The sequence below is a fragment of the Copadichromis virginalis genome, linkage group LG1 (genome assembly GCF_057382275.1).
Source record: "Copadichromis virginalis isolate Kocher_CV1m ecotype Utaka linkage group LG1, C_Virginalis_male_GT1.1, whole genome shotgun sequence".
In the NCBI taxonomy this organism is placed as follows: Eukaryota; Metazoa; Chordata; class Actinopteri; order Cichliformes; family Cichlidae; genus Copadichromis; species Copadichromis virginalis.
The window spans coordinates 27,389,700-27,410,611 of record NC_140618.1 but is presented as its reverse complement, the minus strand read 5'-3'; the positions used below and the strand labels follow the sequence as shown (position 1 = coordinate 27,410,611).

Sequence of the window (20,912 nt, the reverse complement as noted above, 5' to 3'; positions counted from 1 at the left end):
AATTTATTGGTATCAACCTAGAGAGGACATAAATCAGAAATACATGAACGTTTCTGTCATTTATTCGACATGAAAAACTTTTCTAGATTGTTTTTGATTGTGTCGTTCAATACTGAGTCAACATTGTGTTTTTTGTGTAACATCCCTGCAAACAAAACAAAATAAAACAAAAAACACACATAAACACAGAAAAGGAGACATCAAGAAATCTCAGAACACATATTAAAAAAATCTTTCATATCATCTAAAAACAGTTAATTTCTCAAGTTGTTTTTTTTAACTGTACGAAGAGGATACGAAGAGGATTTTATTTTGACATTTCAAACCGGAAGTGTTTTCTGCAGGAGTTTTGACGCGCAACACCAGCAGCCTGACCCACACCGGTCAGTTTGTCTTAGAAATTTCGGGAGGATATTTGGTTGTTATGCAGTCATATCGGGCTTAGTTTGAGCTATTACCCATTTAAAAGCGGTTAAAATGGGTAAAAAGGACAAAGGAGACCGGGGTACGTTGCTAATCCTGTGTTTTGACCTATATAATTAGCCATTAAGCTAGCTAACTAAGTGATAAGAAGCATTGTACTTTTCTTCTTGGACTCTGAACATTTCCAGTAATTATTCTGTGCTTTTGTAAAGGTTAACAGTTCCAGATAAAGACCATTAGATCAAGGATGTAGAAGCTAGGACATTAGCACGTCTGCAGCCACACTTTCTGCCTCAGTTCTCATATCGTTACATTCATCCCTGTTTCAGCCTGATCGTTTGTGAACCTTTTTTTATGCCTATGAATAGTTGCATACTCATGTTTGTATCCTTTGTGAATCAGAAAAAAAGTCCAAGAAGCGTTTCTATGAGGAAGAAGATGATGAAGAAGAGGCGGTGGGGAGCGAGTCTCAAGAGGCCATACCTGCTGCTGCAGGAAAACAAGTGGACGAGTCTAGTACAAAACTAGATGAATATGGAGCCAAAGATTACCGTGCTCAGATGCTGTTAAAAAATGATCACTCCTCACGTCCACTCTGGGTGGTAAGATGTGCTTGGGTTGTTGATTTCCTCACTTAAATTTAAAAAGCTTTGGTGTCCTTCCACTTTTATGTGGGAGATGTATGTACTTCTCTCTTATGTTGTTTTTTCTGTTTCCTTTCTCTCCTGCAGGCTCCAGATGGACACATCTTTCTGGAAGCTTTTTCTCCAGTGTATAAATATGCCCAGGATTTCTTGGTGGCCATTGCAGAGCCAGTATGCAGACCTAACCATATCCATGAGTACAAGCTAACTGCCTACTCCTTATATGCAGCTGTCAGTGTGGGGCTCCAGACCTCTGATATTGTGGAGTATCTGCAGAAGCTCAGCAAGACATCTGTACCTGATGGAATCGTGCAATTCATAAAGGTCTTACTGGGAGTATTTGGTGTTTTGAGGAATACTGCCAAAGACTGAACATTGCTGAAAGCACTGTTTTTTGTCGTGATATGCAAATCTGATCTCTCTCTTCTTCTCAGCTCTGCACAGTGAGCTACGGCAAAGTCAAGCTGGTGCTCAAGCACAATAGGTAATTTTAAAAATGGTTTCTTCACGCTTTGCATCAGTAGCACTCTTAGCACTTTTCATAAACTCCGATTACAATCCATGCTCAGGTATTTTGTTGAGAGTGCCTTCCCTGATGTGATCCAGCGACTTCTGCAAGACAATGTGATCCGTGAATGTCGTCTCCGCGCTGCAGATGGAACAGATGCTGAGCTTATTACTGAAGTCATCCACAGCAAGTCAGCGGTGTGCAAATGAACATTTTTTAAGCTCAAACTAATGTGTAAAATAGCACTAATAAAAAAGACTGTTCTTTTATATTCATATGTTTAATAAAGAAAAGTTTCTCTGATCAATCACATATTTAAATAGTTCCTCTTTCTGACAGATTTCTAAGTCTGTTCAAGAAAAAGAAGGCACTTCCAGCTCACAGCAGCCCAGTGATGGGGAAACCTCAACCCAGCAGGTCCCTGAGGACATCTTCAGCTACTATGAGCAGATGGATAAAGAAGAAGAGGAGGAAGAGGAGACTCAGACTGTGTCCTTTGAAATTCGCCAGGTGCATACCTGATTATTTTTTCCCCCTGTAACGCTGCCACATACTTAATATTATTGCCGGCCCATATTTAAAGCTTTTAAACATACAGATTTAAACGTATTTTCTTGCAACAGTGTTGGTGTTTAAATTTTTGCTATTGGTCCCCAAATCATCAGAAGTAAGTCAATTATTAGGTTATAAAACTGGGTGAAGTTTGGGAACTGCTTTTCCCTTGATCAATAAAAGCTTATGTTTCATGACTTCATTTTAACAAAGTATGATCATTTCTTTAAAAAGCCAATGAAATATTTTAAATCCCCACACTAAACTCTACTCTGTTCTTTTTTTTTTTTTATTGTGGTGCAGGAGATGATTGAAGAGCTGCAGAAGCGTTGTATTCAGCTGGAGTACCCCCTCCTGGCAGAGTACGACTTCCGCAATGACACAGTCAACCCCGACATCAACATAGACCTTAAGCCCACGGCTGTGTTGAGGCCCTACCAGGAAAAGAGTCTACGCAAAATGTTTGGAAACGGTCGCGCCCGCTCAGGAGTCATTGTGCTGCCATGTGGTGAGACAGTGGATTTACTGTTGTCATAAAGGACAGAATGTTTAGTATAATATATATATAAAGACACAAATTTTTATTCCAGCGTTGTAGTATACTCTAAAAGACACTTGAGACTATCTTTTCATTTCATCAAACCTATGTGTAAGACACTCGTGTGTCTCAATAATGTTTATCCTATCTTTGTTTTACAGGAGCGGGTAAATCCCTGGTCGGGGTGACAGCGGCCTGCACGGTGCGCAAACGCTGCCTGGTGCTGGGTAATTCCTCTGTATCTGTGGAGCAGTGGAAGTCCCAGTTCAAGATGTGGTCCACTATTGACGACTCTCAGATCTGCCGCTTCACTTCTGATGCGAAGGACAAGCCTATAGGTTGCTCGGTGGCCATCAGCACCTACTCCATGCTGGGTCACACCACCAAGCGCTCCTGGGAAGCTGAAAGGGTCATGGAGTGGATGCGGAGCCAAGAGTGGGGTCTCATCATACTGGATGAAGTTCACACTATCCCTGGTGAGTTGTTTTTGGTTTTTGTGTTATCCTAAATATATCCGTATATTTATAAGTATTTCTTTTACATGCAGTAAACCAGACAGAATATTTTGGCGCGATTAGTCTCCATCCTAACTTAAAACTTTCTTTGCCTGTAGCAAGGATGTTTCGTCGTGTCCTGACTATAGTCCAGGCCCACTGCAAACTTGGCCTCACTGCCACATTGGTCAGAGAGGATGATAAGATTGTGGACCTCAATTTCCTAATTGGACCAAAGCTATACGAGGCCAACTGGATGGAACTGCAGAACAATGGCTACATTGCTAAAGTCCAGTGTGCAGAGGTGAGTCTTGCAGTATAACAGTAGAAATAAGATATTAGATTATAAAATAGATTTAATAAATAAGCAGCTTTTTTTTTCTGCATTCACTTTATAGATGAATCCGTAATGCGATATTATGGACATATACATTGTGGTTCTGGTCTAGAACTGGCCGATGTAATTCAAAATTAATTTTAATTGTCATTATGTAACTGATAAAGCAAAAAAATCTAAAGTAATTAATAAATCATTTCATCATACAAACTAATAAAACTATTTTTTCTGGTAAAGTTCAATTTAAGATGGTAACAATTGTGTCTTTTTCGTATTTAATTATATTGCAACTTTATTGCAAATTTGCACATCTATTCCCCCGCACATTGATTGATGTTAGTTGTCACTGTTGATTATGATGTCACTTGTCAAATTCAAAACTAAATGTGTTAGGGCAGCTTCAAATGTAAAAGCAAAGCCTTTTAACTGTATTCATATTACAGTATGCTTTGAGTATCATCATCAGTGTGACTGGCATGCCTGTTCTTCAGGTGTGGTGCCCGATGTCTCCGGAGTTTTACAGAGAGTACGTTGCCATTAAGACAAAGAAGCGGATCCTGCTTTACACGATGAACCCCAATAAGTTCCGTGCGTGTCAGTTTCTCATTCGCTTCCATGAGCGACGGAATGACAAAATCATTGTGTTTGCTGATAACGTGTTTGCCTTGAAAGAATATGCCATTCGTCTCAACAAGTAAGTTACTGACAAAAAGAGAAGCTCCTTCTGTGTTTCAGGTTGCAATTGTTTTAACAAATTTTCACTTTCTCCCCAAGGCCTTACATCTATGGTCCGACCTCTCAGGGGGAGCGAATGCAGATTTTACAGAACTTCAAACACAACCCCAAGATCAACACCATTTTCATCTCAAAGGTAAACCAGTCAGTCTACAGGGCTGTGAAAAAGCATTTGCCCCCTTACTGGTTTCTTACATGTTTCAGATTATTAAGCAAATTTTAATATCAGATAAAAGTTACTTGAGTAAATACAAAATGCAGTTTTTGAGTTAAGATTTTGTTTATTAAAGGAAGGAAAGCTGTCTTACTTTTTTACACAGGGCAAGGTAATTACCCTCTAAACCTAATAACTGGTTTTGCCACCCTTGGCACCAAAAATTGCAATTAAGCATTTGCGATAACTGGCAACGAATATTTCACATGGAGGATTTTGTCCCACAGAATTGTTTTAATTCAGTCACACTGGAGGGCTTTTGAGTATGAATGCCTGTTTAAGGTCTTGCCAAAGCATCTCAATAGGATTTCAGTTAGGATTTTGACTAGGCCACTTTAAAATCTTCATTTTGCTTTTTTTTTTGTTTGACCCACTCAGAGGTGGACCTGCTGGTGTGTTTGGAATTATTGTCCTACTGCATAAGCCAAGTGTGCTTGAGCTTCAAAAGTAGTAAATCGGTTTTTCAAAAAATTTTGCCAATTTTTAAAACCAATCGTATAAACATTTGGAAGCTTGGGTAATGGTAATTACCTGAGGAAGGCAATAATCAGTAATCTTCTCTCCATACGATATGTAAGAACAATAGCTACAAAAAGTATTTTGACACATAATTCACATTTGCCTTTTATTACACAGTAAATGCATGCTGGTACTGTGACAGCGTGGTGAAATTGCACGTTTGCGAATTCTTCTGCAGGTTGGAGACACTTCATTTGACTTGCCAGAAGCAAATGTGCTGATCCAGATCTCGTCCCACGGTGGATCACGCAGACAGGAGGCCCAGAGACTTGGGAGAGTCTTAAGAGCCAAAAAAGGTCTGTTTGCTTATCTAACCATTTGTCTTCTGGTGTCTGTGAGCAAAATCACTTATTTCAATGTCCCTGTCTGCCGTTTTAGGAATGGTGGCAGAAGAGTACAATGCATACTTCTATTCACTGGTGTCCCAGGATACCCAGGAAATGGCTTACTCCACCAAGAGGCAGAGGTTTCTCGTGGACCAGGGATACAGCTTTAAGGTGTGCTGTTAACTTCTTAACACGGTCTCATATGATTTGTGCATAATTAATTATAACCATGGTCATAGTGCACATTTCTTTCATGAAGGTCATGACCCATTCCTGTTGAAGTTTACTGTTATAGCTTGAAGGATAGTTTACAGCGAGGATGAGCGCTCACAGCTGGTAAATGTTTATGCCACTTAACCTTTAAAAACCCAATTCCTGAATCTAGTGAGTCCAACTGTTTCTGAAATATATTAAGCCTTGACTTTTATTTCCATATCCTGATATCAATTTGAATTCTTTGACCAAGCATAGTCAAAACTACAGCTCTCACGAATAAGTAGTTAAGTGTTTAAATCCCTGTAATTTGATTTTACCACCGTCTCACTGAAAGACTTAACCTGCTAAAACCTTCTTAAGTGATCACTCTTCTCTATCCTCTTAAGCCACAGCCTTCAAAGACCTGGGGCTTATGGGGAACGGCATTCATAAATGGCTGCTAAAAAATAAATAAATATTGAATGAATCATGATGTCTTCTAAAAAGCTGCTATGCCTAACAAAACATAGGAAAGCCACCCGATTGTGAGAGGGTCCATTAGGGTACGTCCATCCCTGTCTCTTGAACATCTCAAAGAATTTTGTGGTTAACTTAATTTGTGTGGCGTCAGAAAACACATTTGCTAAACATTTCATGGATTCTATTTTGACCATTTTAACAAACTTCGGCACAAATATCCCCTTATCCAACCATTTTCTCCTGCTTATCCAGTTTAAGGAGACAAAATCATGATATCATGGTCTAGTCTGAACAAAAATGGATGTAAACTGTTATCTGACTGAATATTGCAAAGTGGAAATTCTCATTTGAGTATTGTACAGTTAAACTTATATGAATGAAGACTTTTGACTTATGGAACAAAATCTGAATGTCCCAGTTTCATTTTGTTTTGTCATAGAAGAATTTTTAAAGAATTTGGTTTCATTGTTTCCCGTCTGTCTGGTGGCATGTGTTGTGAGAAGAATTCCAAGACACACACTGAAAATCAAGACCTTTAAGCAATTCTGGCAGCAGTCATGCGTAGGTTTGTTTACATCAGGGGTGGGCAACTCCAGGCCTCGAGGGCCGGTGTCCCTGCAGGTTTTAGATGTGTCTTTGAACCAACACAGCTGATTTAAATGGCTCATCAACATATCCTGAAGTTCTCCAGAGGCCTGGTAACGAACTAATCATGTGATTCAGGTGTGATGACCCAAGGTGAGATCTAAAACCTGCAGGACACCGGCCCTCGAGACCTGGAATTGCCCACCCCTGGTTTACATGGACAAAACAAAGATAGAACAAGAGAAAAGACTACTTCTCTGACTGTAGAGGCACATTCATTGAATTGTATTTGAATAACAAAGTGCCTGCAAAGTCTTACAGCAGCTGAAAGGTTCACAGTAAAGTGGAAAATCAGTCCCTTAACTGTTATCACTAGTGATGGGCAGATGAAGCTTCATGAAGCACTGAAGCTTTTCATCCAATTGGTTCACCCCAGTGCAAAGCGTCTTGAAGCTTCATTTGCTCTAGTAGGACATCGACTGGACGTAAAAATATGAGAGGTGAGGTGTGGTTGTGCTTTTGTAACGTTGAGGTATGGACAGCTACAGACTGAGGCCTCAGTCCTGCCTGTTCACATTTTATTCAGTAAAAACAAAATTTTCACTGCTTTTATGACCTTTTTAGTGGGGAGAACATAGCTAGGATTTAATGATTTAACAAATCTTTTAAATCCTTTGTCCTCCACAATGCTAAATGGCTGGGAGTCCTCGATCACCATGCTAACCAGGTCTTCATCTATTTGAGATTATTGTCTTTCCTCAGGAGAACAAAGACAAAGCACAAATATAAATATCACACACGTACAACTTATTACAGTTGTATAATATTGTTAAATCATTTAGTAACATTACTGCATGCTATATTATCATTGCATTTGATGGCTCACCTGGTCTTGCTCCACAATCGGTGTTCCCCCTTATTCTCATGCAAAGCTCTGTAGTGCCTGAGCATTGATGAGGTGTTGTTGTTATATCCCAGCTCCCTGGCACATAGCAAACACTTCACCTTGAACAAAAGTAAAGACAGCTTAACATAAATTGTATTGCACCATCAGTATTATGAAAATACATCTTCTGTAGAAATTTGCATACCTTGTTGGGAGGAATAAGATCAAAATGTTCCCACACAGGGGAGGACATCCTCCTCTTCTTAGCTGGCTCCATTCTCTCCTGACTTTCTCTGACTTTGACAGGTAATCACAAAGCTGGCAGGTATGGAGGAAGAGGACTTGATGTTCTCCACCAGAGATGAGCAACAGCAGCTGCTTCAGAAGGTCCTCGCTGCTTCTGACATAGATGCCGAGGAGGAGCTGGTGGCAGGGGAGGTGGGCGCACGACCTCAGGTGAGGAATTTCACCAGCTGTTAAGACATTTGTAGAGAAAGGATGTTTGGAGGGTCAACAAAATATTGACACTGCAGAGTCTCTTTGAAATCACTCCTTATGGGCCTACCAAATGAAGGTTAATGAAAGTTCACCACCCCCTCTTCCCTACACAAATATTGTTGTATTGCTGTAATGCTCACCGATTTGCTGTACAATAATATCTTTGTCATTATTATTATTATTTATTTTATTTTTTTTTGCACTATGTCATGAGTTACTCTGTGCTCCCCACCCCTGCTGTTGGTAACTTGCGTATTTTGTACATTTGATTACTCTCACTTCTTCTTTCTCTGTTTCCTGATCAGTTCTCAAGGCGAACCGGCACCATGAGCTCCATGTCCGGAGCAGATGACACCATCTACATGGAATATCAGAGCAGAAGCAGCAAAGCCCTTGCAGCGGGCAAAAGCGTTCATCCACTGTTCAAGCGCTTCAGAAAGTAGATCTACGTGCTTGACACCTTGATACCTAAAAACGTTCTGTGCTGTAATGGGCAGTAAGACAAAACTGGGGCATTGAAGTATGCATTAAAGAGCAGTGTTACGACCCGTCTAGGGCCAGGCCATAACATGAGCGAGGCACTCGCTTCCCCCCCAAGACCCAAGCAGTCACACGAACAAGCAGGTTTGAAGCCCAGCTGAACTCCATCGCGTCTGAATGGAGCAATGATCAGGGATAATGTGTCACTAAGTGGTAAAGCTTTTCGATGTCTGTAAATTGGATGGCTACTTGCATATGACATATAAATCACATTAACTTTGTAAGCAGCAAAAGATCAGCTCTTAGTCTTTTGGCATCTAAATGAATAAACCATCTTATTTACTGTTGGATAACACAGGTTATCTAATGGTAAAAAATTAGACTAATGCTGCCTTGACCTGCATGAGGACACGTTTGTTATTTTGTAGCTAATTCTCATATGCTGGTTAACAGCATAGCTTTTTGTAAAGTTGACTAGAATGTGTATAAAGCTGCTCCTGAAAGCCAACCACACAGATATGTTTTATGTCAGTTAATTCTGTAAAATGTTATTAAATATGTTTTGTAAAATGAATATTTTTGGACTTTTATTCTCCTTAGACTAGCAGTAATATACACAGCAGACAACAGACAAAGTCTCAAAGTCACAAAACGAAGCAGGACAATAAATCTAAAGAAATCTAGTGAATACTCTTCTGGCAGCAATTAAAGGTCACGATAGCACCCACTTGCTACAGAAGACATTATTTAATCGGACTAACTCATGATTGTGTAGCAATGTCCCCATGATTTCTTCTGAGAATGAATAAAGGGAATAAAAAAAACTCCATTTGGATAAAAGCCAGGCGTGGAGAGGAGGGGGATAATTCTTTCTTTGTTGGTGACTTGAAGATATTCCAAAAAGAACATCTAGAGCCTGATGCAGTGTCTAAGCTGCAAAAGGAGCGACTGTGGGAAAATATCCACCTCTGCCCACCCAACCTCTGCTGGAGCACAGGACACGTGTGCCTTGAATGGCTGTGTTTTTGGCCTGGTCTTAATTGCTGTTTTGTGACCTCCGTTGACCCAAGGCTTATTGGCTTGGAGAGAGTGAAAAGTAATTAGATAGATTGGAATTCACGTGTCTCTTGAGAAAACTGAGGATGGGCCATCTGACTGTTGTACATTAATCACACATGTAGATAACATCAAGATACTAAGCCTACAGATTTATGTCCTTCATTCTGAAACTCGCGCGATTGCTGGGACAGTCTGCATTAATAAGTGTTGCTCCTAAGTTTTTAAACATTTAAATTTTCTGAGAACTAATCAAATGTTTCCATTTGCTCAAATGCCACCTGGCACTCATATACCAGCTGTAAGGTTTAGCCTGCCTGCAGGGTTCAAATGCAAAAACGCCTATAAATCTCATGCCTCTGTAAAGTCCAACTTTTGCAATCTGTCTGCACAAAGTTATATAAAGTTTCTCATATTTTTCTTTGTTTTAAACACAACTTTTGGACTTGAACACAAAGCGCTTACACTTTTGTAAGCAGCTGATGATTTGTGGGGCTCTCTCATGCGCTTACATCAGCAGTACCTGAGGTTTATTCTTTATTTGAGACGAATTTTCTGCAATTCTATCACATTATTTTGCGTGTGTGTGTGTGTGTGTGGGGGGGGGTGGGGGGGGGGGGGGGGCTGAGTGACGCGCTCGGAGGGAAGGTGGTGTGCGCAGTCACAGAGGATGATTGATTGGTGTGATGTAACGAACTTTTAGCACGTTGTACTGCGCCCATTTCCGAATAAAGAGTTATCCCTCCCTTCTTTTGAGGCGATCGTCCAATCCTCTTCTTCTGAGGTTGTACAAGCAACTATTTAAAAGCGATCCACGATACTGTCCTTGTCTAACATTTCACTACCACACAGGGAGTGTTGTGTTTGCACGAGCCAAGAGCGTACATTTTCTGCAGATGTGAAGTTACAAAAAAAGACTTTGCAAAAGTTTTTTTTAATTTTTTTTTCTCACACATAGTTCTCGGTCACGCAAAGGCGGAAAAAAGCATCTCAACAATGGCAGTCTTCAATAATTTCACGAAGATATGCTGGAAGAACTTTCAGAGCGACCAGTTGAATAAGCAGCTGTTCTACGTTGTGCGTTCCTTACACAAGTCAGCAGCCAGCGAGGCTTTGGGGATCTCTGCAACAGAAGAAGAGACCATGCCCAACAGGATGATCAAACCGGAGGAGGTCAGCGAGAAAACTCAAATCAAGACCCTGAACGACATGCCCGGACCGAACACCCTGTCCAACTTGATCGAGTTCTTTTGGAAGGACGGGTTTGGCAGAATCCATGAAATTCAGGTAATGGTGCTCAATCTTATGCTTCATTTTGTTCTTTTTTCATAGGTTAAAAAATAAATAAAAAATGTCTTGGCCTCGTATTCTCAGTGCTCAGCCAAATTTGTCACCTATGCGTAAAATGGCAATGTAGCGCACCAGGAGTCCGGACACTGGTCGACCTTCCGGTACAAGGCGAGAGTTTTGTAATCGTCCTACTGAGATGTGATGAGCTAACCCGCCCCCGTTTATTGCCAAACATAATTTGCCCCCCATTTGTTTGAAATAATCGGGGGTAAATTATGGTTCAGTCGTGGTCGCGAGTGGACGCGCGCTGGCATTCCATTGGCAGTCCGTGGTCACCTTCAGACTGTTCGTCAACCGTAAGAGAGAGCCTGCCCGCAAATGGGGGCAGTCTGAAAAAATGTGTGGCACGACCGGTCGGTCCATCGGCCGGACCCAGAGAAAAGTAATGGGATAGTTTTAACTCACAAAGAGCTGAAGTTAAACAGAATCTTATCAACCAATCCACCGAGGCACCGCGTCCTCCACGTCCAGCGCCGTGCAGCTGTGATTTTGGAGTTCAGGGGAGCATGTCCGTGGGCAGAATACCTCCGCAAACTGCACAACCGCGGCAGCATAAATGAAAGCTTAATTAAGTGTCGTCTTTCAGATGCAGCATATGCAGTTTTTACACAGCGTTTTGAAACGTAGCCTATGCAAATTGGGCACAATAAGCGCCTGCCAGCGTGAGTACAACGAGTACAAAAGGGTCATCATTTCTTAATGTGTCTATATAGATTAATTGTTTGTAGTGAAATATGCTCGAGGTTACGTAATCGTTTCTAAATTTAGATCATTAAAACATTTTTTTAAGTTGATGTGAACACTGGCAGTCTTCTTCAATAGCATCTGCAACTTGGTTTTATTTTTTTTATTATTTGAATGTTACACATTAACATTATTATACAAAAAAGGTCTTCAAAATAATCAGAACAATAAATAAGGAAGTAGTTATCATTACGTTATGGCAGGAGAGCAGTAAAATAAATTCAGTGCTGAAATCTATTAGTAAAGTAATTTACAAATATCTCTAGATATCCTGATTGTCACTGTTGCTTTCTAGATGGAGCACCGGAAGAAGTATGGAAAGATCTTCAAGTCTCGTTTTGGGCCCCAGCTGGTGGTCTCCGTTGCAGATCGTGACATGGTGGCTCAGGTGCTGAGGGCAGAGGGGGTGGCCCCTCAGAGGGCTAACATGGATTCCTGGAAGGAGTACAGAGACATGAGAGGACGGGCCACTGGGCTCATCTCAGCGTGAGTCCCCTTCAGTGTTCAAACCATGAGTTTTGAGTTTTGGCAACCTCAGGAAATAATACCTTGATCTGAGCAGATGTGTTGATTAGATTTCCATTACCCGTCCCTTAATTTATCTCCTCATTTCACACTTCCGTTTACTACTCAGTAGTCCACTTTAGCATCCAAAAAGCATCAGAACTTGCAGTTTTTCCAACAGCAACATCCCTTAATATTCAAATTGAGAACCCCCCCCCCATATGTCTCTGAATGACTCAAATAAGTGAATACAAGGGAATTTTAACTATCATTTTGTATCTTGTTTCCCAGTGAGGGAGAAGACTGGCTGAAGATGCGGAGCGTGCTCAGGCAGCTCATCATGAGACCACGTGATGTTGCAGTCTTCTCTGATGATGTAAACGGCGTGGTGGACGACCTCATCCAGAGGGTGTACAGTCTGCGCACCCAGCAGCCGGATAGAGCAACTGTCCTCAATGTGAATGACCTCTTCTTTAAATATGCCATGGAAGGTTGGTACCAAGTCTGTAGATTATTGGCTGTGAAGCAAATACCAGTTGGTCAAAAAGGATTTATAAGTGGCTCAATGCAGGCGAAGTGTAGATGGCAGGAAAGAAAATCAATGAGAAAAACTGAAATAACAGAAAAACTGCTATGAAGAGGTAACCAAGGGAGAAATATATGAACCACGTTATTCACTTCTCTAAAATTTAGTCACCAATTTTCGATAGAAAGTTATTAAAGTGGCCCTGTACTAAAAAGTCAAAGCCACTGATGGTTGCCAGTGTTAAACATCTTAGATTGGTAAAATTCTCTCTCTCTCTTACCTTCGTTTTTACAGGAGTGGCTGCTATTTTGTATGAATGCAGACTAGGATGTTTGGAAAATAATATTCCCCAGAAAACCCAGGACTACATCGCTGCACTGAACCTCATGTTCAGCTCCTTCAAGATGACCATGTATGCTGGAGCGATCCCCAAGTGGCTCCGACCCATTATCCCCAAACCATGGGAGGAGTTCTGTCTGTCCTGGGATGGTCTTTTCAAATTCAGTAAGTGGTTTATAGCTTGAAATTGTGATCAAAGAAGACAGATTAGTTTCATACTTGTATGCTCTGCTGAACTGCCTGGACAGTGTTTTAGTCCAGAAGATGGTAACCCAGTAATTTCTTACTACATAAAAAGGATACTGGAACACAGGAAGGAGAGATTTCCTAAGTATATCCAGGCCTAATTTATGCTAAGACTTGTGGTACTCTTGTCTAAGACTTCAATTTCTTTTTAGAGTGACCACAAAGGCTGTTAATCAAGTTCTGCCTTGATGCCAGAACTTCTAGAAAGATCTAGTTTTTTTTAGCTTTCCTATTTGGCTAATGCTTTCATTAAAACGCCAAGTAGTAGAGCTTGAAACCGGTAGTGCTCAATAGAAGGGAATGTTGATGTTGATTTGCATTTAAATCTCCACTGCTGTACCATTGGATAGTGAGAGTATGCAGGTCCATCTCTTACATAACCTACTCCTTTTTCTCTTGCTTTCCCTTCACTACCTTCCTTCACGATGACCCGCATTTTTTTTTTCCCCATTCATATCACCTTCTCTACCCCTCGTTAATCCCAGGCATTGTTCACGTCAATAAGAGACTCTCGGAGATCAAGGCCCAGCTGGAGCGGGGAGAGGAGGTGAAGGGGGGACTGCTCACACACATGCTCATTACCAGGGAGATGAGCGTCGAGGAGATCTACGCTAACGTAACCGAGATGCTACTGGCTGGGGTCGACACGGTGCGTGTGTGTCTGTGTTGTGATAAACATTGTGCAGAGAAGGGTTCGATGTATGTGAAGAGTTGCAGGTGTGTGTGTTTGCATCTGTGTGTGTGTGTGAGTGTCAGAGTCAGTGTTGAGTTTCAAAGGTTGTGTTTCTGGCGCCATGTCCATGCCTGTGAAGCTGTGCCAGCGTCAGGTCAGAGTAGTGTATCGGGCGGGTTACAGTTTCCCACTGACAAACTCGTTCTCACTCAGATTTAGTTTCTTGTCATTTGTCTCTGTCTGTTCAGTCAGCACAGGGGGCCTTTTGTCTCTCTCTCTCTCTTTTTTTTTTTAAATAACTAAGGTAGACATCTGTGTTCATGTTTCAACATTCAAACTTTTTGTATGCACTTGCAAATAATTAAGGCTGTGGGTTTAATGTCATCCACGGACCACTATGGGGGGGGGGGGTGTGTGTAACATGAATCTTTTATTGGCAGGCTAAAGAATACAGAAATTGGGACACAGGAAGGAGGCATTTTACACTGATTTTCTACCTCGCTGTAGTAGTGTTGATGTACATGCATTTGCAACTGTATGCGCGCCTCGTGCACATGTTCCTAGTTATTGCCTAATTTGTTTGGGGTCCTGTCATATTAATAAGAATAACGGGGTAGAGTATTTTGTGTGGAGCTTGGGGCCACGGGATAAAAGGGTGTGTGTGTTTTGGTGAACTTGTTGAATCAGGCATGTCCTGGTAGGGGGTGCACTAAGCTCAGCCATTACCTGACCCCATGGTGCATTTTGCCTTTAGTTGGTACACACAAGAGCTGTCAAGTCACATTAGCCACAGCCAGAGTTATAGCACAGAGTGGGCAGAGGTGAGACCAGGGGGAGAATAAGGGGCTGGGTGGGAGTAAGGGGGGGGGGGGGGGGGTGATGGGGTGGATGGCATAATACTGAGGAATACAAGGGATCAGGGTGTGAGATGGATGTTGGAAAATAAGGGGAAGATGGAGGGAATGGAAGGGGGAGAGGCCTCAGCCTTTTGAAAACTTTGCTTGGAGGAGCCTTTGTCATATGATTCCTCTCAGGCTGCATCTGAGGAGTTGCCAGTGTCTGTGCCAGCTGGGGCTGATTAAGAGCATGTTGGTTGCATGGAAAGAGGGTGCTAATGGAGAGGGAGGGGGGAGAATGCAAGAGCAGTGGGAAGGAACAACAGTGAAAAAGAATGGCAGGGTATATTAGTTGGTCCACAGGGAGACACTAACCTTAGATTGGCCTTTAGAGTTATGGCAAAACCAGGGCTGAGGTCAAAAATGCACTGGGGGTGGATGGAGAAGGAGTGGGCTGGATCAACAAGGAAGACCCTCATTAAACAAATGAAAAGATGTAAATTTAGGAAAAGTGACGCATGACATTTTCATATCATTTGGTCAACCGCCCAGCTCACTGAAATAAAATGTCAGTGGATATAAGTCGGAAACAGGAAGTCGGGCCAACTGATCAGATAACTCATGAGTAATTAGAGTGATTTGGCAATAAAGGATGAACTGGAGGAAAAAAATCAAGTTGCATTGCTAATATGGAAAGCAAAAATGTAAGAAGTCTGGAATGCATTAGCAGAAGGAGCCCATTGTGAAGTGAGATGAACAGAAGGATTTGCCAAGAACACAATGGAAATGTTAAAAGTTGTACAAGGCTAAACTTGTTTGGATTGGATTTCTGTTTGTGCAACATGGTAATAATCTCAGCCACATTTTCATTTTTCTTGCTGTAATTGTTTGAAATGCCTTGCCAAAGCCAACTGAGGTCATTTAATCAAGGTACAGTGGGATAAGAATGGATCAGATGGGTGAGTGGTGTAAGACATGGGAGAAAATTGTTGGGAGCACAGCTGGTGGAGGGACCTTGAGCATTTGCCCAGCATTTGGAATTGGGCCGCTTCTCCCTCAGATTCCCTTGCTGCTTCTCGGAACTTACTCAACATTATAGAAACTCTTATATCAGCTTGCACTGCAGTCAACTCTGCTGCAGCGCATCAAGAAAAGAAACGATATAGTCACAAATATAAAAACACCAGTACAATATTCATGAAATGCTCAATGTGTAAGCATATTTTTAAAATTTAAATTGACCATTTTCTGTTCTAGACATCCTTTACCCTGTCATGGGCCTGCTACCTGTTAGCACGACACCCTCATGTACAGCATCAAATCCACAAAGAAATTAAAAAGACCCTGGAACCCGGAGCAGTCGCCACAGCCGAGGACGTCTCTAACCTGCCGCTCATCAGAGGGCTGGTCAAAGAGACTCTCAGGTCAGTATGTATTATGTTTATCCTAGATCAAGACTTTGGTGTACATTAGTATTATAGCAATCTTTTCAGTCTTTGTGTGAATAACAGTCTTTGTATGTCCCACACTGTGATCAGGCTCTTTCCAGTTCTTCCAGGCAATGGACGGATCACCCAGGATGACTTGGTAGTTGGTGGATATTTCATCCCCAAAGGAGTAAGTGTGATGGTCACATTTCCACATCAGACACGGGCACAAGAAAGTGTGACAATAAGAATTGGCTAAAACATTATAGTCAAACCAGATGTAACATGATACACTATTACTCAGGCATTTCTCTGTTCCTCCCTCATGTATGGACCCATGTACAATAGCCCAGCTGTTTTCATTACACAACCAACATTCTTCCCCTTTCTCTCTCTCTCTCTCTCTCTCTCTTTTTTTTAATAGACTCAGCTGGCCCTGTGCCACTACTCCACATCTCTGGAAGAAGAGAACTTTTCGGAGCCTTTAGACTTTCAACCAGATCGCTGGATACGGAAAGATACCACAGATCGTGTTGACAACTTTGGCTCCATTCCCTTTGGCTATGGCATCAGGAGCTGCATTGGGAGGAGAATTGCAGAGTTGGAGATGCATTTAGCTCTCATAAGGGTAAGAGATTACTCTGCTTGTGGTGCTACACTTTCATTTAAAAAAAAATGTCCAGGGTTCTCAAAAAGGTTTTAAAAAGTCTGGAATATGATAGGATTTCAAAGACTCTAAAATCTGACGGGCCTCAGCGTTTGCTTTGAGTGGAAAAAGATGTGTACTGCAACCAATAACAAAACAAAGATCCCATAACCACTAATGCAACCTCATCACCTTAGCTGAACACACCTATGTGAGCATGTGAGCTTGTGTATTGTCTTCTTTGATAATAAAAATATATATTTTTGTAAAATAATGTTAATTTAATTGGGAGGTACAATATGGATGGAAAATATCTTAAATGCCATTTTATATAATCCTAAAAACATCTTACAAGTAATTTATTTAAACCTACAGAAACCCAGCTGTCGTTAGCATTTCTCTCTTGCTCTCAGGCTCGTGCTGTGACAAGAGCACAGGGGGAAATGAAACTAAACTACAAATATTAATGTATCATACTGTTGCTCCATATTGTATTTTCCAAGTGTCTTGAGACAGTATGAACACAAATAGTAATTACTGATGCAAAATCAGAATAATGCAAAGCTTTGTCAAGACACTCCTGGAAAATTTGAATCATCATTGAGCACAAAAAATGCATTATCATTCAGTCTGACCTCCGCTTCCTCAGATCTACTGAGGAGTTTGTCGAAAGATGATTCATCCTTCACTTCTCTATATCACACACCTCATATTCCCTGTTATTTATTTAAATGATTATCCTCTTATTTTTATGGTTTTACATAAAAGTGTGCTAGATAATGTGACTACTGAATTAAGCTAACTTTGATGTCTGTTCTTTGTCTTTTTGCTCGCTGTGCAGCTCATTCAGAAGTTCCACATCTGCCTTTCTCCTCTCACTGCTGACATCAAAGCCAAAACCCACGGCCTGCTTTGCCCCGGTGCCCCCATCCACCTGCAGTTCATCGACCGGGAAGTGGACGCACTCTCTTCTCCGTGAAATCCGCTGTACTGTTGGAAGTTTTTAAACACTCTGCTTTTAGACACACTCTCCACTCCTATATTTTAGATTCTGAGCTGAGAATGAGGTTTTACTCAGGAATGAAATGTGTTCATTAGCGACTAGGTCACAAATCCAGGACAAATATAAGCTGTAAGAATAACATTTGGACTGAAAATCCCCTTTTTTGTTTTGTTTTTTGATTGTAACTACTTCTGTGATTCAATTAAATATGGAAAAATGAAACTGATTGTAGCCTCTTACACTATTGTGCATGTATGCATATAATGTGATCACAAATATTAATGCATGTAGACATTCTGTTTCCTCTGCGTTTGAGCTAGGGCAGCTGTGAATGGACTTAGCTTAGCTAGGTTAGTGCAGCTGTTTATAACAAGCTTTACTCAAAGACTGTGTTACGAACCAAATTTTGTTAATTTCTTTCCCTTTAAAACTAGCATCATTATTTTTTTTATTTGATTATTTTATTTTTTTGCTTTAATTTCTAGTGAATAAGTGCATTCATATACCGAAAAGGCATTACATGACTTTAATCTGTGTACTGTATATCTCTGAAGTACAGACAAGAAATGTTTTAAAATAGATTACCTTTTAAAAACAAAAAACAAAAAACATGGCAACTAGTTGAATTATCTCATGAGCTACAAGCAATGAATGTAAGTGCACATTTTCCATTAATCAATCCACTGCCTACATTTTCAGGGGTTTGGATCAAAGAATGTGGTTAGACTTTGGTTTGTTTGCTATTTGTGAGAAAGTCCTCACTCGCATATGTTTTATTGTTGGCATTTGCTTCTTTTGTTTGTTTTCGAGATGGAAAAAGGTATGTTACAGTACAGTTGGAAAGGAGAGAGGCAAGTTGTTTGCGTGCGTCAGCATGAAGAATCTCACTGGTCGGCAATGAAGAAAAAACACTTTAATTTTTATCTGCTTTTTTGCCTCTGTATTTTTTTTTTGTTTGTTTTGTAGTTCCAGTGAAACTGGGAAACAATAAAATGATTTATTACAACAAACAGTGTTGTTGTTTTGGGCAATATTTTAATATACAGACACTTCAGAGTTTTATCTTTTAATTCATAGAAACAGAACAAGAAATGATTAAACTGAGCTTTTTCACTGCAGTTTGTAAAGAACATGTAAAAGCTGCATGGTTGCAATGAATGACTGATATGACTAATAACTAGACTCTTCACATGACTCTATATACCAGACCCATGTATTCATGTTTGCACACATGTTTAGTGTTTTATAAATGTATTAGACCACCACCCAACCAAACAGCTCCCCTAGATTAAAAATACTGACCAAAATCATTTGTTTCTGTGATGGTTAATCCACTAGTATTTGCAAGCTTTTTAATCATAATCTTTAATCAGAGTACTATTGCATGCAAGAAATTTTTTTTTTGATCAAGGTCTTTTTATTGAACAAAAAAATTGCTTTTAGCAACAATTACAGCAGTATTAACAAACTCCCCCCCTCCCCCCCCCACCACCACCTATCCAGAACAGTGTAACAAAAACCCAGCCAGAGAAGAAGGAAGAAATAAGATAAAATTGAACTACAGATAAAAAAGTCAATAAAATAAATGAATGACAGCAAGGAAAAAACAAAACACCCCCCCCCCCACACATTAAGCGATAGTATGCAGATTTAAACTTTAGTATTAGACTATAAACCATGTTATTGTATCATGTAATATTATTTCTTATAAATCTAAGCTAATCAGCAAAGGTTTGCAGCTTTGTGAAACAAGCCCTGGCAATAGATTTAGAAATACTGATTTTGAATAACAGATTAAAATGAATGCTTTGATTGAAATCTAGAATTTCTTATTGTTAGTAAATGACCTGGACCCCTTGTCTGGGGCTCTCCTCAGCTCTTTCACGGTTTCCCCTCCGTTGGTCTTCCTTGGACTCTTGCACTCTGGTGGTCTCTGGATGTCTGGAGTCTGGATCTCCTCCATACCTGCTTCATGCCCTGGGGGACGGGGCTATGGCTCATGGCTCCCCACTCCCTCTGGCAGGTCGTTACATGAAGAAACCCTTTGAATACAAGCGCGCTCATGCTCACAGGTGTACACACGGTGTTCACAGACACAAACTACACTTTTCTTGGCTGCTACCTCAAAGCACACTGTGCTCTGTCAATCTTACGTATATATGTGTGTGCGCGTATATATATATATATATATATATATATATATATATATATATGTGTGTGTGTGTGTGTGTGTGTGTGTGTATTTTTTGCCCCCACATCTTTTTTCTTTCCCTCCCTCCCTCTCTTTCTTTCTCCCTTTCCTTTCCCCCAGTCATGTCTGTCCCATGTGTAACAACTGAAAATCAAATCAAATAAATAACAAAGGTCAATCAAATGGACCAATATGGTCCACTTGGCATAGTAAATCTGTTGAGCATCTTTCTTGGCCTTCAGGCAACAATTCTGATGGCAAAAGAACCAAACGGGACAGGTGGAGAACCCCCCCCCCCCCCCCCTCCCAAAACAAAACAAAAAAAGTAAATGACCTGGAAACAATCATGTTAATCTTGAACAAGTAAGCAAGGTTTTTGATCCTGATTAATGTTTACTTCGTTGAATTGAACGGAAACTAAACTAACCAGCTTCCTGTCAATCTTGGATCTGATGCCTGTATACTGTGTGTTCCCATCCATCTAAGATCTAGAATCTGGAAGATAACTTAGATCAGCGTATATTTACTGATGTGGATTAATTTCTGTATGGCATCAAAGATGAAAAGCACAAAATCAGACGTGATGTCTTGCACAAGGCTAAATGCTATTTGTCTTGGCCTTGGTTGTGCAACACTGGGAGCAATGTGGTGTGCCTCGATGCTCGGGGAAGGAGGGCATTCCGGTTCACCATTTTTATCCACATTTCTCCCTCCCCTTGTTAGCAACTGTGTTACAGCCATCTTATAGCCATTCTCCTCCTCATTTTCAAACTGACTGTCAGACTCTAATTAGGAGGTTTTACTTTGTCAAAGAGTCTAGCCTTCCTGTACTGAAGGGAAAAATGTATAGGAATATTGTAGGGGACAGGTGTAGGTGCTTGTAGTCAAACAATGTTGGGACCTTGTGTGGAAAAAGTAGGAGCAGAAAGACGAAGCACAAACACACCCCCATCACTC

At 40.8% G+C, this 20,912-nt stretch overlaps 2 protein-coding genes across 2 annotated transcripts; both read left to right on the top strand.

The window, feature by feature from the left end:
- Positions 1-331: 331 nt before the first annotated feature.
- ercc3 (excision repair cross-complementation group 3) lies at positions 332-8,988 on the top strand. Its single transcript, XM_085456911.1, has 15 exons — positions 332-505; positions 826-1,025; positions 1,155-1,391; positions 1,502-1,551; positions 1,637-1,772; positions 1,915-2,085; positions 2,431-2,635; positions 2,827-3,141; positions 3,279-3,463; positions 3,988-4,190; positions 4,271-4,367; positions 5,143-5,260; positions 5,343-5,461; positions 7,743-7,892; positions 8,240-8,988. Exons 1-15 carry the CDS (start codon positions 478-480, stop codon positions 8,375-8,377), a joined length of 2,352 nt encoding a protein of 783 aa, XP_085313037.1. The 5' UTR covers positions 332-477; the 3' UTR covers positions 8,378-8,988.
- Positions 8,989-10,312: 1,324 nt separating this feature from the next.
- On the top strand, positions 10,313-18,770 carry cyp27c1 (cytochrome P450, family 27, subfamily C, polypeptide 1). The gene is made up of 9 exons (XM_085456924.1): positions 10,313-10,757; positions 11,860-12,050; positions 12,360-12,559; positions 12,889-13,098; positions 13,665-13,828; positions 15,946-16,112; positions 16,227-16,305; positions 16,540-16,743; positions 17,603-18,770. Exons 1-9 carry the CDS (start codon positions 10,467-10,469, stop codon positions 17,738-17,740), a joined length of 1,644 nt encoding a protein of 547 aa, XP_085313050.1. The 5' UTR covers positions 10,313-10,466; the 3' UTR covers positions 17,741-18,770.
- Positions 18,771-20,912: the final 2,142 nt, after the last annotated feature.

Coding starts and splice junctions, on each gene's coding strand:
- ercc3 (XM_085456911.1), top strand. CDS start 478: ATGGGTAAAAAGGACAAAGGAGACCGGG. Junction 1,026..1,154: donor CCTCACGTCCACTCTGGGTG/GTAAGATGTGCT, acceptor TCTCTCCTGCAG/GCTCCAGATGGACACATCTT. Junction 2,086..2,430: donor TGTCCTTTGAAATTCGCCAG/GTGCATACCTGA, acceptor ATTGTGGTGCAG/GAGATGATTGAAGAGCTGCA.
- cyp27c1 (XM_085456924.1), top strand. CDS start 10,467: ATGGCAGTCTTCAATAATTTCACGAAGATATGCTGGAAGAACTTTCAG. Junction 13,099..13,664: donor GGATGGTCTTTTCAAATTCA/GTAAGTGGTTTA, acceptor CGTTAATCCCAG/GCATTGTTCACGTCAATAAG. Junction 16,306..16,539: donor GATATTTCATCCCCAAAGGA/GTAAGTGTGATG, acceptor TTTTTTTAATAG/ACTCAGCTGGCCCTGTGCCA.